Here is a 12,125-nt window from a genome sequence, read left to right as displayed (position 1 = left end):
TAAGTCTCTCCCAGGAGTGAACAGTCACATGCTGGGACAGGGATATGGTTAACACTGATGTTTCAGAGCACAGGTCATTGTACTTGGCAGTGGGTGGAAGATAGGGTCAAGGCCATACAGGCCACTGCATCCCCATTGCTGGGCCAACCTAAGGGATCCCCAGTATTTGTGCAGGGTGGGGGCTTGGAGCAGTCCTTCCATCATGATTAGTCTTGTTAATACAGTGATCCTTGAGGTCAGCAGGGAAGGTTATGGCTAGGAGGCCGGGGACATGGGACATCCACGTTTCACACCACAGTGCCACTGGGGGAGCTGCCTGGTTGGGAGGAGATGCCCTGGGGAGGACAAGAGGGAGAAAGTTGGATTAGACAACACCTGGGCTTCTGCCAGCGCTTGGAGAAGGAGCCACCCAAAAGCCTTAGAGCTGCTGCTCCAGCTGGGATCTGTCCCCCCAGGCCTAAAGCTGTTGTCCTAGCTAGGAACAAACAGCTCAGCAGCCTTCTCTGACCCAGGGTAGCACTTAGACAGTAATATGGCCCCAGGTGACCTGGACAGACAGGGGAGGACAGTGGAGAGGAAAGAGAGAAACTGGGGTCCACTTGCAACTTAGAGGGTTGTCCTACCTCTACAACTGACTTGCTGGGTGACCTGGGCCAACTTGCTTCCCCTGCCTGGGCCTCGGTCTCCTCGTCTGTGAACTAGGGAGACAGAGGGGTGTCTTTGAGAACTCCGTCAACTCCTCCAGCCCTCTCCTGGCAGTTGCTCTGCAGCTGCCCTGCGTCCTAAGGCTTCTGGACTCTAACCTTCCAAAGCAAGGATCCGAGGGCAGAGTAGGGTCCTAGACATTGAGACCACATGCTTAAGAACAGACAGCCCAGCCCCAGCCTGACCAGGTTAACAGGCCTGCACCTCACCAACTAAGAGCATAGCCATTGCATAGCCCATCTGTGAGACACAGTGACCAGGAACATACAGCAGCAAGAGGAAGTGCAGGCCTGGACCCTGGCTAATTCCCATCCAGGCCTTCAGCAGCTGGCTCAGAAACAGTGTCTAAGAGGCAGGCCAGAAGTGGGCCCTCAGCTCAATCACATCCCTAGACCATCAGTCCTAAATAAAGTTTTCACCATTTAAAATTCAGATTTCCCATAAACATAGGTTCTGCCTTGAGTGTTTGTAAAGTACTAAGGGTGAGCCCCATGGGCCATCAGAGGCCCTACAGATAGTTAGCTATGGTCCCCACCATTCTGTCTCCTATACCTGACCTCTCTGCTGACAGATACCTGACATCTGGGAGGCCTACCATTCAGAAAGGCAGGGACAGAACTGGTGCCCCTCAGCTTGGGCAGGTGGAGACTCACCGCCTTGCCTGGCCGGGCCCAGGTGCAGATGAGGCCCTCTTGGCAGGCAGTGATGATACAATCCTCCAGGAACAGTAGCACGGTCAGGCGTTCCTGAGCGATCTTCTTACACACAAGAGGCTCCAGCAGTGGGACCTCATGGATCCGAGGGCACAGTGCTGTGCCCAGCACCTTGGCTGGGTCCAAGCGGCTGCGGGGGGCGGGGCCGCTGAGCTTGTCGTTGCCCCCACTGCCCCCACTGCCCCCACTGCCCCCACGGCTGATGTTCCCCAGGCTGTGGTAGCGCTTCTGTTCCTTCTCAGCCCCCCGGTCCCGCCGCTCCTGCAGGGTCAGTGTGGCAAAGCGGCCGATGCTGAATGGTATGCCAGGCTCCATCGCTACACTAGGCCCACCAGCCTTGCCACCACCAGCTGGGTGTGGGAGGCTGTTGGAACGTGACAGGGAGCGGGGCAGGGGGCCTGCACCTGTCTCTCCGGCCCGAGAACTACCAGAGGCTGGTGGGGTGGCACCAGGTGTGCCTGGAAGGGTGCGGGTACGGGCCAGAGATGGATGAGGGGAGAGCACATCTTCTGTGAGGTCCCACAGGCAGAACTGTGTGTCCTGGCCAGCTGAGCCAAAGCGGTATGTGATGGAGCCAGCCTTGGGCAGTGGGGACACTGGAGCTCCTGTGTCTGAGCTGGTGACCTCAGGTTCCTCCTCTTCAGCACTGGGATCTCCATCAGCACTGGCTGATGCCGCCTCCTCTGCCCGAGTGGTGTAGGGGTCAAAGGCTACAGCATTGACCCAGCTCTTGTGGCCGTGGCCTCGAGCCACCACACGACCCTCTGTGAAGGACCACACAGTGACCAAGTCATCTTCCCCTCCTGTCACCACGTAGCGGCCATCAGGGCTCCAGCACACACATAGCAGACCCCCAAAGTAGCTCTTCATGAGCCCACGCAGAAGCATGCTGTCAAAGTGGAAGACACGCAGGCAGCCATCCTGGCTGACGCAGGCTAGGTGTCGGCCATCAGGTGAGAATGCGAACTCATTGAGGGGCCCCTCACCCACTGCCCACTTGGCTAGTGGATTGCGGGGTGCCTTGCTTTTGGCTGCATAGACAGCAAACCCCTCACCCTGTTTCAGCAGACTATACTGGGGTGGGGTGGAGGCGCAGGGGTGGCTGACGTTGTAGAGGTACAGGTGGCCACTGGCGTGAGAAGCAAGGAACAGACTCTCTGACTCAGGCAGCCACTTCAAATATGTCACCTTGGTCTTGTCAATCAGCCGCTGCAGCAAAGGGATGACAGGGTGGGGTTGGGAAGTGCTGAGTATTCCTGTCAGCCACAGCTTATCCTGAACCCCAGCTCTCCTACTGACTGAGACGGGCAGGGTGGCGCAGGGACACTGGGAAGGGCTGCCAGTGAAGAACTCCATGGAGCCTCCACTATCCTCCCCCCACTTAACTGTGGCTCTGTCTTCACTGTCACCTGAAAGACAAGAACTTCAACTCCATAACACCAGTGTCCCCTGAGAAAGGATGCTCACACTAGTCTGGCCCCCAGCTGCTGGAACAGCATTCAAAGGACATGCCTGAGCAATGCCCCTGCACAAACTGATGGCAACCTCACCCTATCAGCCACACATGTCAAAACCCTCCCAGCATCATTCCTTTACCCACAATGAAGTCTAAGCTTCCAACAAAAGCCATGGGCTTCCAGAGCAAAGCGTGCCCACAGCCCAGTCTCTCAACTCCACTATCACGACCCACAATGCGTCACTGCTGGCCCCAGACACCTATAGCTGTCTCCTCAGTGGTCTGAGAGTCAGAAATTCTACTCAGCTCCTGGCATTGCCCTACCTGAAGCCCTACAGCTTGAGGCAGTCACTAGGATGACCCACTTCTCTCCTGAGACCATGCTGCTTCTTGCTCAGAGCTGATAAAACCACCAGGCCTCCAATCATCTTGACCCTATGGCCACTCCTCAGACTCCTGTGGATGAGGAGGGCACGGTCCTTCCTACAGCTTTCCAGGACAACCAGAGCCAGCACCTCCTGCTCCTTCTCAGAATACACCTTCTGTCTTCTCTCCCTCAACTGCTACCCTGGAAACACAGCCCAGTGGCTGTCCTCTTTGGGCGAGTTTATCTAAGATGTTCCTTCTATTCTGTAGCCCAGGCAGACCTTGAACTTTTGGTCCTCCTGCCTCGGCCTTCCAAATAGCTGTGATAGCAGACCAGTGCTATGAGGCCCAACTCTTTCTCTCTACTTGAATATCCTTCCCTGGAGGTTTCTTTGCCTCCTTTCGGCTTCACTTCAAATGCCAGCCCCTGGCTGACAGGCTGCATGCAGGACACCTGATGAATCTGTGTGACCTGTTGCCAGCCTGAGAGTATAGCAGGAGCAAGCCTTCTGCCTGCTCATGAGTTATCACTGGATAGAGGTCTGCACAGGAGGACCACTGCTGTGAACGGGTGTCTGAGTTTCTAATTCTCGCACTGACCCGCTTCTTCACTCCCTTCAGCCACTGGCTTATTTTGAGAACACTTGTGGATCTCCTCCCCTGGACCAGTGACAGTACGACAGAGCACAAGGCCCTCCCTGCTGCTTGCTAAGGTGTCCTGGCTCCTCTGAAGCCAGGCTAGCAAGTCCTTGTGGATGAGTTTAAACAGTCTTGTGACAAGGGGCCACAAATCCTACTTTGCAGAAGACGACTAAGGCTCAGAGAACAAATCACTTTCCCAAAACCACACAATAAGTCAATGATACAGGAGGAACTAGGATCCAAAGCCCAAAGAGCCCAGAATTTGAAACTAGTAATAATATCAAAAAACATCCCAAGTGGCTATGAGCCTCAGTGTTCTCATCTGTGAGATGGGTACCATATTTTCTTATCCATCAGTAGATGAAGTATAAGGCATTCTTCCAGCATGGGGCTGGCACAGCAGAGACCTGGGACACAGTAAGCACAATGGCACCCTTAGTAGCTGTCTGTCACTCGTCCCTTCTCCCTCCTCCGCCCCTTCAAGCCTACTCTGTTTCCAGGCAGCTTAGTGCAGGGGTGGGTAGGTAAATGAGAAGGGGACAGTTTAGGTCCTCAGTCACCTCTTCATTGAATAGCTTGCTGGTGTCTTTCTTGATGAGGTCCAGATACTGCACCTGGCCGGCAGAGAAGCCCACCAGCAGGGAGATGGTCTCTGTGGCAGCCGTGAACTGGTTGAAGTCATGGCAGGTGGGCTGGGTCCCCTTGTAGATCCGCTTGTCGATGGGCTTGTTGAGATCAATGGACTTGAACCACGGGAGGAGACGAGATACCGGGTTAGAGTGGGGAGAGGAAGGAAGAGGAGCTGAGGTCGGGGAAAACCACCAAGAGGAAGCAGGGTTAACCTCGAGGGAAGTGGGGAGCCGGGTGGACAGGAGCTGGCAACCACAGGCAGGGAGGATTCAAACCCAGGACAGCACACGATCACACACCACCCAGTAAAGACCACAGAGCCTTTCCAGTTGTAATTTAGGGGCACTTGCACACAGCATCAGAGGTCAGAGCCCCCTGGGCCTGAAAGTGACTCTCCTCCAGTCTTCCCAGCCACCATCAATAGTCGTAACTCCAGTAGGACAATACTCTAAGACCTTCCAGACCCAAGGATGCAAAAATCCCAACATTTTAGGGTTTCTTTCATTTTTTCCTATATGTACATGTAGTATATGCCTGTGTGGTTGCTGTGCATTATGCATGTGGATGTAGAGGTCAGAGGTCACCATTGAGCATCTTTCTCTGTGGCTTTGCATCTTACATTTGACACAGGGTCTCTCACTGAACCCAGAGCTCACCAATTCAGCTAGACTAGCTGCCAGTGAGACCAGAGGCTCCTTCTGCTCAGAGACTCCCTGAACTAGGGCTGCAGACTCACACTGTGGCAGCCTTTTACATGGGGTCCTGGGATCCAAACTCAGGGCCTCATGCTTTCAAAACACACATTCCATCCACAGAGCCATCTCCAAAGCCTCATTCTGTTCAGTTCTGGAGTCCCTAAACTCCAGGATGTCTGTCATAGTTCAGACAGCCATCAGTCACTACAGTCTCTCATATTTTGGGTACACAATCACCACTGGATTCTCAGGATCCCCATCTCTCTCTGTCTGCCCCATCTCTCTCTGTCTGCCCCACTCCCTCACTTCACCATCCTTCTAGGATTGCTTTACAGATATCTGTCACACCTGGGGATATCCCCTGCCAGGAACCCCATCATTTCAGAACTCGAATCAGTTTTTCCAGCCCCCTCCTTTCCTTTCTTCCAAAACAATTAGACACCATATTCCTTAGGAACTCATTCACCTGTTGCTTTGCTCGTCGACCCCTAAGCTACACCTCCAGTCCTCCCTGCCTTTTGCCTGTAAGGCTCCCTCCAACACGCCCGGAACGCAGTATATATGCATTTCTCCGTTCGCCATTCCCTGGGCCTGCATCCTCTTAGGATTCTCCACTGCCTGCAGAATGCCTGTCATCTCGGAAACCGTGACCTCCTCCCCCATTTCCTCCCAGAAGCTCCATCACCTCCTGAACACCCACCACCCCCACGCAAAGATTCCCTTGCAACCTCTCAGGACTCCATTAGCCCCGGGACGCAGGCTCCCCCGGGATGCCCACCCTCGGGGCTTTCCGTCACTCTGGGACCCCAGTGCTGTCGGCACCCGAGTCCCCACTCACCCGCTGGCTCCCGCGGCGGCAGCAGCCGGGGTAGAAGTAAAGCTCACGGCCCAGGTTGAAGCAGACACGGTCTCCTCCCGCGCCCAGTCCCGAGGGCGTGGAGGGCGGCTCCCCAGAGCCATCCGGGTCGCCAAGGCGCACCAGGCTGAGGCGGACGGCGGGCAGCGCGGGCCCCGGCCCAGGGCCGGCGGGCGGCGGGGACGACGCGGAACCCGCCGCGCCAGGCCCGGAGGCTGCGGCGGGCCCGGGCGGGGGCTGAGTGGGCTGCGGCGGCGCGGGGGTCTGAGCAGAGGTCGGGCCCGACCTGCGTGTCGCGTCGCCGGGAAGCAGCTTGTAGAAGCCCTCGCGGGTGCGAAACTGCGACTTGATCTCCGCGCAGTCGCCCATGGCGGCGCTGGGGCCCGGGCCGCCCTCCGCGCCGCCCGCCGCCATCTTGGCCGCCCCCCGGGCCGCGCCGCAGCCTGACCGCCCACCGCCGGACCCCCCGGCCGGAAGTCGTGGGACTAACACCGGAAGGGGTAGGGTCGTCGTCCGGGTGACGCCTCTATGATTGGCACTCCGAGCCGGAGGCAGGAGAAGCCGGACGGTTGCTGAGGTAACGATTCTGGGGCTGGGGGGGAAGGGGGAGGAAGGTGTGGGCGTGGTCAGTGCGACGGACGCTCGCGTGTGATTGGCTACGAGGCGTGACCGTTGGGAACGCCCCTAGACCCTAACAACAGCTCCCTGGGAACCGTTTGCCCAGCAACGGAGAAACCTCAAGCCTATAGAGAAGCCTCCTGTTACAGCTGACTCCAGGCGATTCTTGTCTTTTTGTTTTGTTTTGTTTTTTTCGAGACAGGGTTTCTGTGTGTAGCCCTGGCTGTCCTGGAACTCACTCTGTAGACTAGGTTGGCCTCGAACTCAGAAATCCGCCTGCTTCTGCCTCCCAAGTGCTGGGATTAAAGGCATACGCCACCACCGCCCGGTGATTCTTGCCTTTTAATTAAAAAAAAAAAACAAACTGCATTTATTTTTGCGTGTATTTGTGCGTGGACGAGCATGCAGAGGTCAGAGGGAACCAGATGCCCTTCCACCATTTGGATCCTACACCTGGAACTTAGGTCCTCATGCTTGGCAGCAAGTGCCCTTACCCGCCGATCCTTCTCACTAACCTTTGTTTGGTCTCACACTTGTAGCCCTGGCTGTCTTCAAACTTGACCCAACCTCCGGAGTCTCGGCCTCCAGAAGTGCTTGGATTTCGGGCCTGAGACACCACGCCCAGCTCCTCGTCTCATTTTAGAGGATCAACAATCTATTTCTTTGCCCTTCGGTTTCCGACTGGCAGACTAGAGGTCCTTCCCTTCCTCACTGACCACCTGTGGTTCCCTGCTGCTGCTGCTGTCAGAGCGAAGTGTAGCCATCTGTGGCCTATCTGACCTTGCCTACCTTTTTTTTTTTTTTTTTTTTTTTTTTTTTTTTTTTTTTTTGGTTTCGTTTTGGTGGTGATGTATTGTTACCTTGCCAGTTTGATGCTACCTAGGATCCCAATGAGGGACAGTCTACACTGTCTGAGGGAGATCATCTTAACGGACACAGGAAGACCCAGTCCATTGTGGGAGGTGCCATTCCCTAGTCAGGGAGTCCAGAACGGTGTGAGAGTGGAGACACAGGCTGAGCACAGGGAAACAAGCACACATGCATTCCTCCTTCCTGCTCTATTCTGGGGACAGTTCTGCCTTAACTTCTCTACTGTGATGGACTGTGACCTGGAATTGCTAGCTGAAATAGCCCTTTCTCCTCTAAGCTGCTCTTTGTCAAGGTATTTTATGTTTTATCACATCAATAGAAGATTTTGTTTTGTTTTGCTACCCCCCCCCTTTGAGAGGCAAGGTCTCTAGTTCAGGCTGACCTCCACCTCACCTTGAAAACAACAACACGAACTCCAGATCTTCCTCACTCTCTCTCTTCCAGGTTGGTGTTACACCATGTGCATTAGTGAGGCTTGAACCTAGGGCTTTCTAGGCAAGCACTTGGCCAACTGCTTGTAAACTGCCATGTCCCATGAAGTCCCTGGTCTTTCGGAAAAGCAGGCAGTGCTCTGAACACTGAGCCATCACACAGCCCCCCAAATAAAATTTAAAAATAAAAAACAAATGGGGCTGAATGACCTAACTTTAGTTCCCAACATCCACAACTACCTCTAACTCTAGTGACATGGGATCTAAGCCCTCCTCTGGTCTCTGAGGGCATCTGCACACACACGTGCAAACACACAATTTTTTTTAAATCTTTTTTTAAACAGCAGAGGCAGGCAGATTTCTGAGTTCAAGGCCAGCCTGGTCTACAGAGTGAGTTCCAGGATAGCTAGAGCTATACAGAGAAACCCTGTCTCGAAAAAAAACCAAAAAATAAATATTTTTTAAACAAATCGGCATTAATTCCAAGCGCTTGGGGGGCAGAGGAAGGTGGATCTCTAGTTGGAGGCCAGCCTGATCTACAGAGTAAGTTCCAGGACAGCCAAGGCTACACAGAGAAACCCTGGTGTCTTGAAAAACCAAAATTAAAACAAAACAAAACAAAACAAAGATGGAGAAGGAATGAATGAGCCAGCTGCCCAGGATACTGAATGAATGTGTGACTAAGCGGCTGTGCTGTGGGAGTTTTATTTGGAGCACTGGGTGGTCTCTTACCTGTGTCCTTCAAGGGCAGGGAACAAAACTAATAGGAAAAATATAATCTGTTGCTACGAATAAGGGGAAGGACTGTGGGAAGGAGCTTTTGGGCCTCAGTCTTCCAGGTCCTCATCTTCCTCCTCTTCCTCATCCTCCTCCTCTTCCTCGGCGGCTGCCAGGGCCTGCTCCTGAGCAGCCTTCAGGGCCTGCTCCTCCTCCACTGTGGGGTCGGTCATCTCCATGATTTCGGGGCCGCTGGGGTACTCTTGCTGAATCATAGCTGGCAACATTGGGTTGAAGTTCTCGGGGCTATACTTGTGACCCCAGCCAATATACAGGTTCTCAAACTTCCTAGAGAAGAGAGAGAAACATTCTTTTTGAGGGTGAGTCTAAGGGTGGCACAGCATCATTGGCCAGTTACCAGTGTGCCAGAGAAAGGTATGCACTGGGTTTCTCTGTCTGCCTGTCCATCCCACAGACGTTTACTGAGCACTGTTCTGTGTCCACCAGATCTGAAGTGGCCATGGCAACAAGTGGCAAGGGGACCCAGAAACTGAATTTGGCTCTGTGTAATGTGTGTGTGTCCATCTGTCTGGGTTTGTACCCATGCATGCAGTGCCCACAGAGGCCAGAAGAGGGCAGAAAATCCCCCTGGTGTTGGCGTTACAGGTGAAGGTCCTCAGATCCTAAAGCAGGTCCTCCCACGAAGCTGCCAAACATGGGCACCCACAACTCATCTCAGGTCTTCGACAAAAGCGGTACACGCTCGTAACTACTGGGCCTATTTGTTTTTTGAGACAGGGTCTCACTTCACACCTCTGGTTGGTGCGGAACCCAGTACCTCAAACACGGATCTGCCAGCCTCTGCCTCCCGAGTGTGGGGGTTAAACGGCATGTGCCAGCCAGCAAGCTTGGCTCTTGTATTTTGAGACAGTCTCTCCACCGAGTCTGGCGCTCACCAATTCTGCTAACCTGGCTCACTAGAAACTCCAGGGATCCATCCGCCTCTGCCTGTCCCTCTCAGCACAGGGGGTTAAATATGCGTGGTGCTGCCCCTGACTTTTTCGTGGGTTTGGTGGCTTGGGCAGACTGAGCCATCCTCTCAGCCCCTGCTGTTGTCTTCCACTAGTAATCATTTCTGGGTCCATTGGTTGCTGGTCTCACGTCATCAGCATCCCCGACGCCCTTCCTTTACTGATTCGCATTTCAGGGAGTCACAGAGCTCGTCAGGTCTGACTGCAAGCAGCGACTGAGCCCCGTTTGAGGACTCCGTTTACATTCTGTCTTGGAGTGTTTCCGTGGACACTTAGAGAAGAATGCGTGTTCTGCTGGGTTTTTTGGGGGGGGGGGAAGTGGAGTGGCTTTGAATTAATTTTAGTTAATTTCAATTCTAAAAATAAAGAAGATACTTAATTTGGTTATTGGAAAACCTCCAAGGAGCCCTGGAACGACTGGGTACATGAGTCTCCTTTTTTTCTCTCTCTCTCTTTAGGAGAGCGTGTCACTATGTATCCCAGGCTGGCCATAAACGGGAGATCTTCCTACCTTAGCTTTGTTGGTACTTGGATAATTGATGTGTATCAGTAGCCTGGCTAAGGTTAATTTCTTTTTCCCAGTGGTAATGGAGATTAAGCTACGGTCTCCTACCAGCTAGACAAGCACTTACCTGCTGAGCACTGCCCCAGGACTGTCCCTGGTGGGTTCTAGATGTGGGCTCTACCACTGGAGGATCCTAGGCAGGGGCTCTGCCACTGAGCCACTCCCCCAGCCTCTCACTGGGGGATTTTAGGCCAGTGATTTACTATAAAGCTGTAGCCTCAGCTCTTTTTTAAATCTTGAAATAAATTCTAGGTTGCTCAACCTGGCCTTAAGCTCACTTTGCAGCCAAAGCTGGCCTTGGAACACCCCATTTTCTTTCTGCATTGACTTCCTGATTATCTGAACTTATTGGAATCATGAGCTCATGCCACCAGCTGAGCAAGTCTTTATGATGAAACTTCAAAAGGAAGCTGAGATTCATTTTAATGGAAAACATGTTCCAGATTCCAAAGACTCTGAGTTCAAGAGTCTTTGAACTGGTTTACAAAGCAAGTTCCAAGACATTCAGGGCTCGTGGCTACATGGAAAAGCCTTGTCTAACAATGCGGGGATGGGGGGCGGCAACTGGAGAGATGCCTCAACAGTTAAGGACATAGGTTGCTCTTCTCGAGGACCCAAGTTCAATCCACATGGCAGCTCACAGCTGTCTGTAACTACAGTTTTAGGGGGTCTGGCACCCTCACCGGACAGACTATACAGCCAAACACCAATGCACATTAAATAAAAATAGATAAACTTTTTTTTGTTTGTTTTTGTTTTTCGAGACAGGGTTTCTCTGTATAACCCTGGCTGTCCTGGAACTTACTCTGTAGACCAGGCTAGCCTCAAACTCAAAAATCTGCCTGCCTCTGCCTCCCAAGTGCTAGGACTAAAGGCATGTGCCATCACTGTTCAGCTGAAAAATCTTTTCTTAAAAAGTAAAATGAGTGCTGGAGAGATGGCTCAGCGGTTAAGAATATTGACTGCTCTTCTAGAGGTTCTGAGTTCAGTTCCCAGCAACCACATGGTGGCTCACAACCATCTGTAATGGGATCTGATGCCTTCTTCTGGTGTGTGTCTGAAGACAGCTACAGTGTACTTGTCATATATACACATATATGTATATATGACATATATATATATGTCATATATACACATATATGTATATATGACATATATATATATATATATAATATTTTTTAAAAAGTAAAATGAAAGGAGCTTGGGAATGTGGTTCAGTGGTAGAGCCCCTGCCTAGAATCCCCCAGTGAGGGGCTGGGGGCGTGGCTCAGCGGTAGAGCCCCTGCCTAGAATCCCCCAGTGAGGGGCTGGGGCGTGGCACAGCAATAGGGCACTTGTCTAGAACAGGCTAAAACCCTGCATTCTATCCCAGCACCACAAGACAAAAAAATCAGCCTGAGCCCCAGGCCTTTTACTAGATGTTAGAACTAGAATTTTCATCTTTGCCATATTCTCAGTGAGTTCTATACATTCCATATGTAAAACTGGTCTAGAATATTCCTTCTGTCTGTCCCTCACTGCTACTTTCTTTCCCTGTGGATTGAAGGGAAATGAAGGCTGCTGCTCTCCAGAATCCCCGAGGATTCACGGCAGGCACTTAGGAGCTTATCTGCTTTGTAACTGGTGTTGTAACTGATGACTGCACTGGCTCCATGTGTTCCCATGGACGTATCCATGGTTGTCTTTCCAACAAGGGTCTGGGGTCCCTCATGCAGCTGTCAAAGAGCAATATTCAAGACTTTCTTTTTCTTCTTTCTTTTTCTTTTACTTTTTTTTTTCTTGGTGTAGCCCTGGCTTTCCTGGAACTCTAGAACAGGCTGATCTTGAACT

The 12,125-nt window shown here is 52.6% G+C and overlaps 2 protein-coding genes across 5 annotated transcripts in view; both read right to left on the bottom strand.

Moving 5' to 3' along the window:
* Positions 1–45: 45 nt before the first annotated feature.
* Dmwd (DM1 locus, WD repeat containing) lies at positions 46–6,657 on the bottom strand. 3 transcript variants are annotated; one of them, XM_031385514.1, is made up of 5 exons: positions 6,046–6,654; positions 4,443–4,625; positions 1,359–2,627; positions 624–698; positions 46–335 (listed from the first exon to the last, which is right to left on the bottom strand). In XM_031385514.1, the coding sequence occupies exons 1-5, from the start codon at positions 6,475–6,477 to the stop codon at positions 288–290; spliced, it is 2,007 nt and encodes a 668-aa protein (XP_031241374.1). In that variant the 5' UTR covers positions 6,478–6,654; the 3' UTR covers positions 46–287. The 3 variants fall into 3 exon arrangements, with proteins under 3 accessions (XP_031241374.1, XP_031241377.1, XP_031241375.1); XM_031385517.1 differs by lacking the exon at positions 6,046–6,654 and adding an exon at positions 4,220–4,289 and having other exon boundaries at positions 4,443–4,469; XM_031385515.1 differs by lacking the exon at positions 624–698 and having other exon boundaries at positions 6,046–6,657.
* A 2,014-nt stretch (positions 6,658–8,671) lies between these two features.
* Rsph6a (radial spoke head 6 homolog A) overlaps positions 8,672–12,125 on the bottom strand; it is a 22,582-nt gene continuing 19,128 nt past the window's right edge. Inside the window, exon 6 of one of the 2 annotated variants that reach the window (XM_031385511.1) lies at positions 8,672–9,047. In XM_031385511.1, the coding sequence (XP_031241371.1) occupies positions 8,810–9,047 (238 nt within the window). In that variant the 3' untranslated portion in view covers positions 8,672–8,809. The remainder of the gene's footprint in view (positions 9,048–12,125) is intronic. The other variant, XM_031385512.1, reaches the window with a different exon arrangement.

This window comes from Mastomys coucha, unplaced genomic scaffold (genome assembly GCF_008632895.1).
Source record: "Mastomys coucha isolate ucsf_1 unplaced genomic scaffold, UCSF_Mcou_1 pScaffold21, whole genome shotgun sequence".
In the NCBI taxonomy this organism is placed as follows: domain Eukaryota; kingdom Metazoa; phylum Chordata; class Mammalia; order Rodentia; family Muridae; genus Mastomys; species Mastomys coucha.
Note: the sequence above shows the minus strand (reverse complement) of the source record. Positions and strands in the feature narration are given on the sequence as shown.

Bases quoted from the DNA above. Each gene is read 5' to 3' on its own strand.
- Dmwd (XM_031385514.1), bottom strand. From the start codon at position 6,477: ATGGCGGCGGGCGGCGCGGAGGGCGGCCCGGGCCCCAGCGCCGCCATG. The intron at 2,628-4,442 runs GTGACTGAGGAC...CCTTTGCTGCAG, and splicing joins GCAAGCTATTCAATGAAGAG to CGGCTGATTGACAAGACCAA. The intron at 336-623 runs GTAGGACAACCC...TGTCCTCCCCAG, and splicing joins CCAGCAAGTCAGTTGTAGAG to GGCATCTCCTCCCAACCAGG.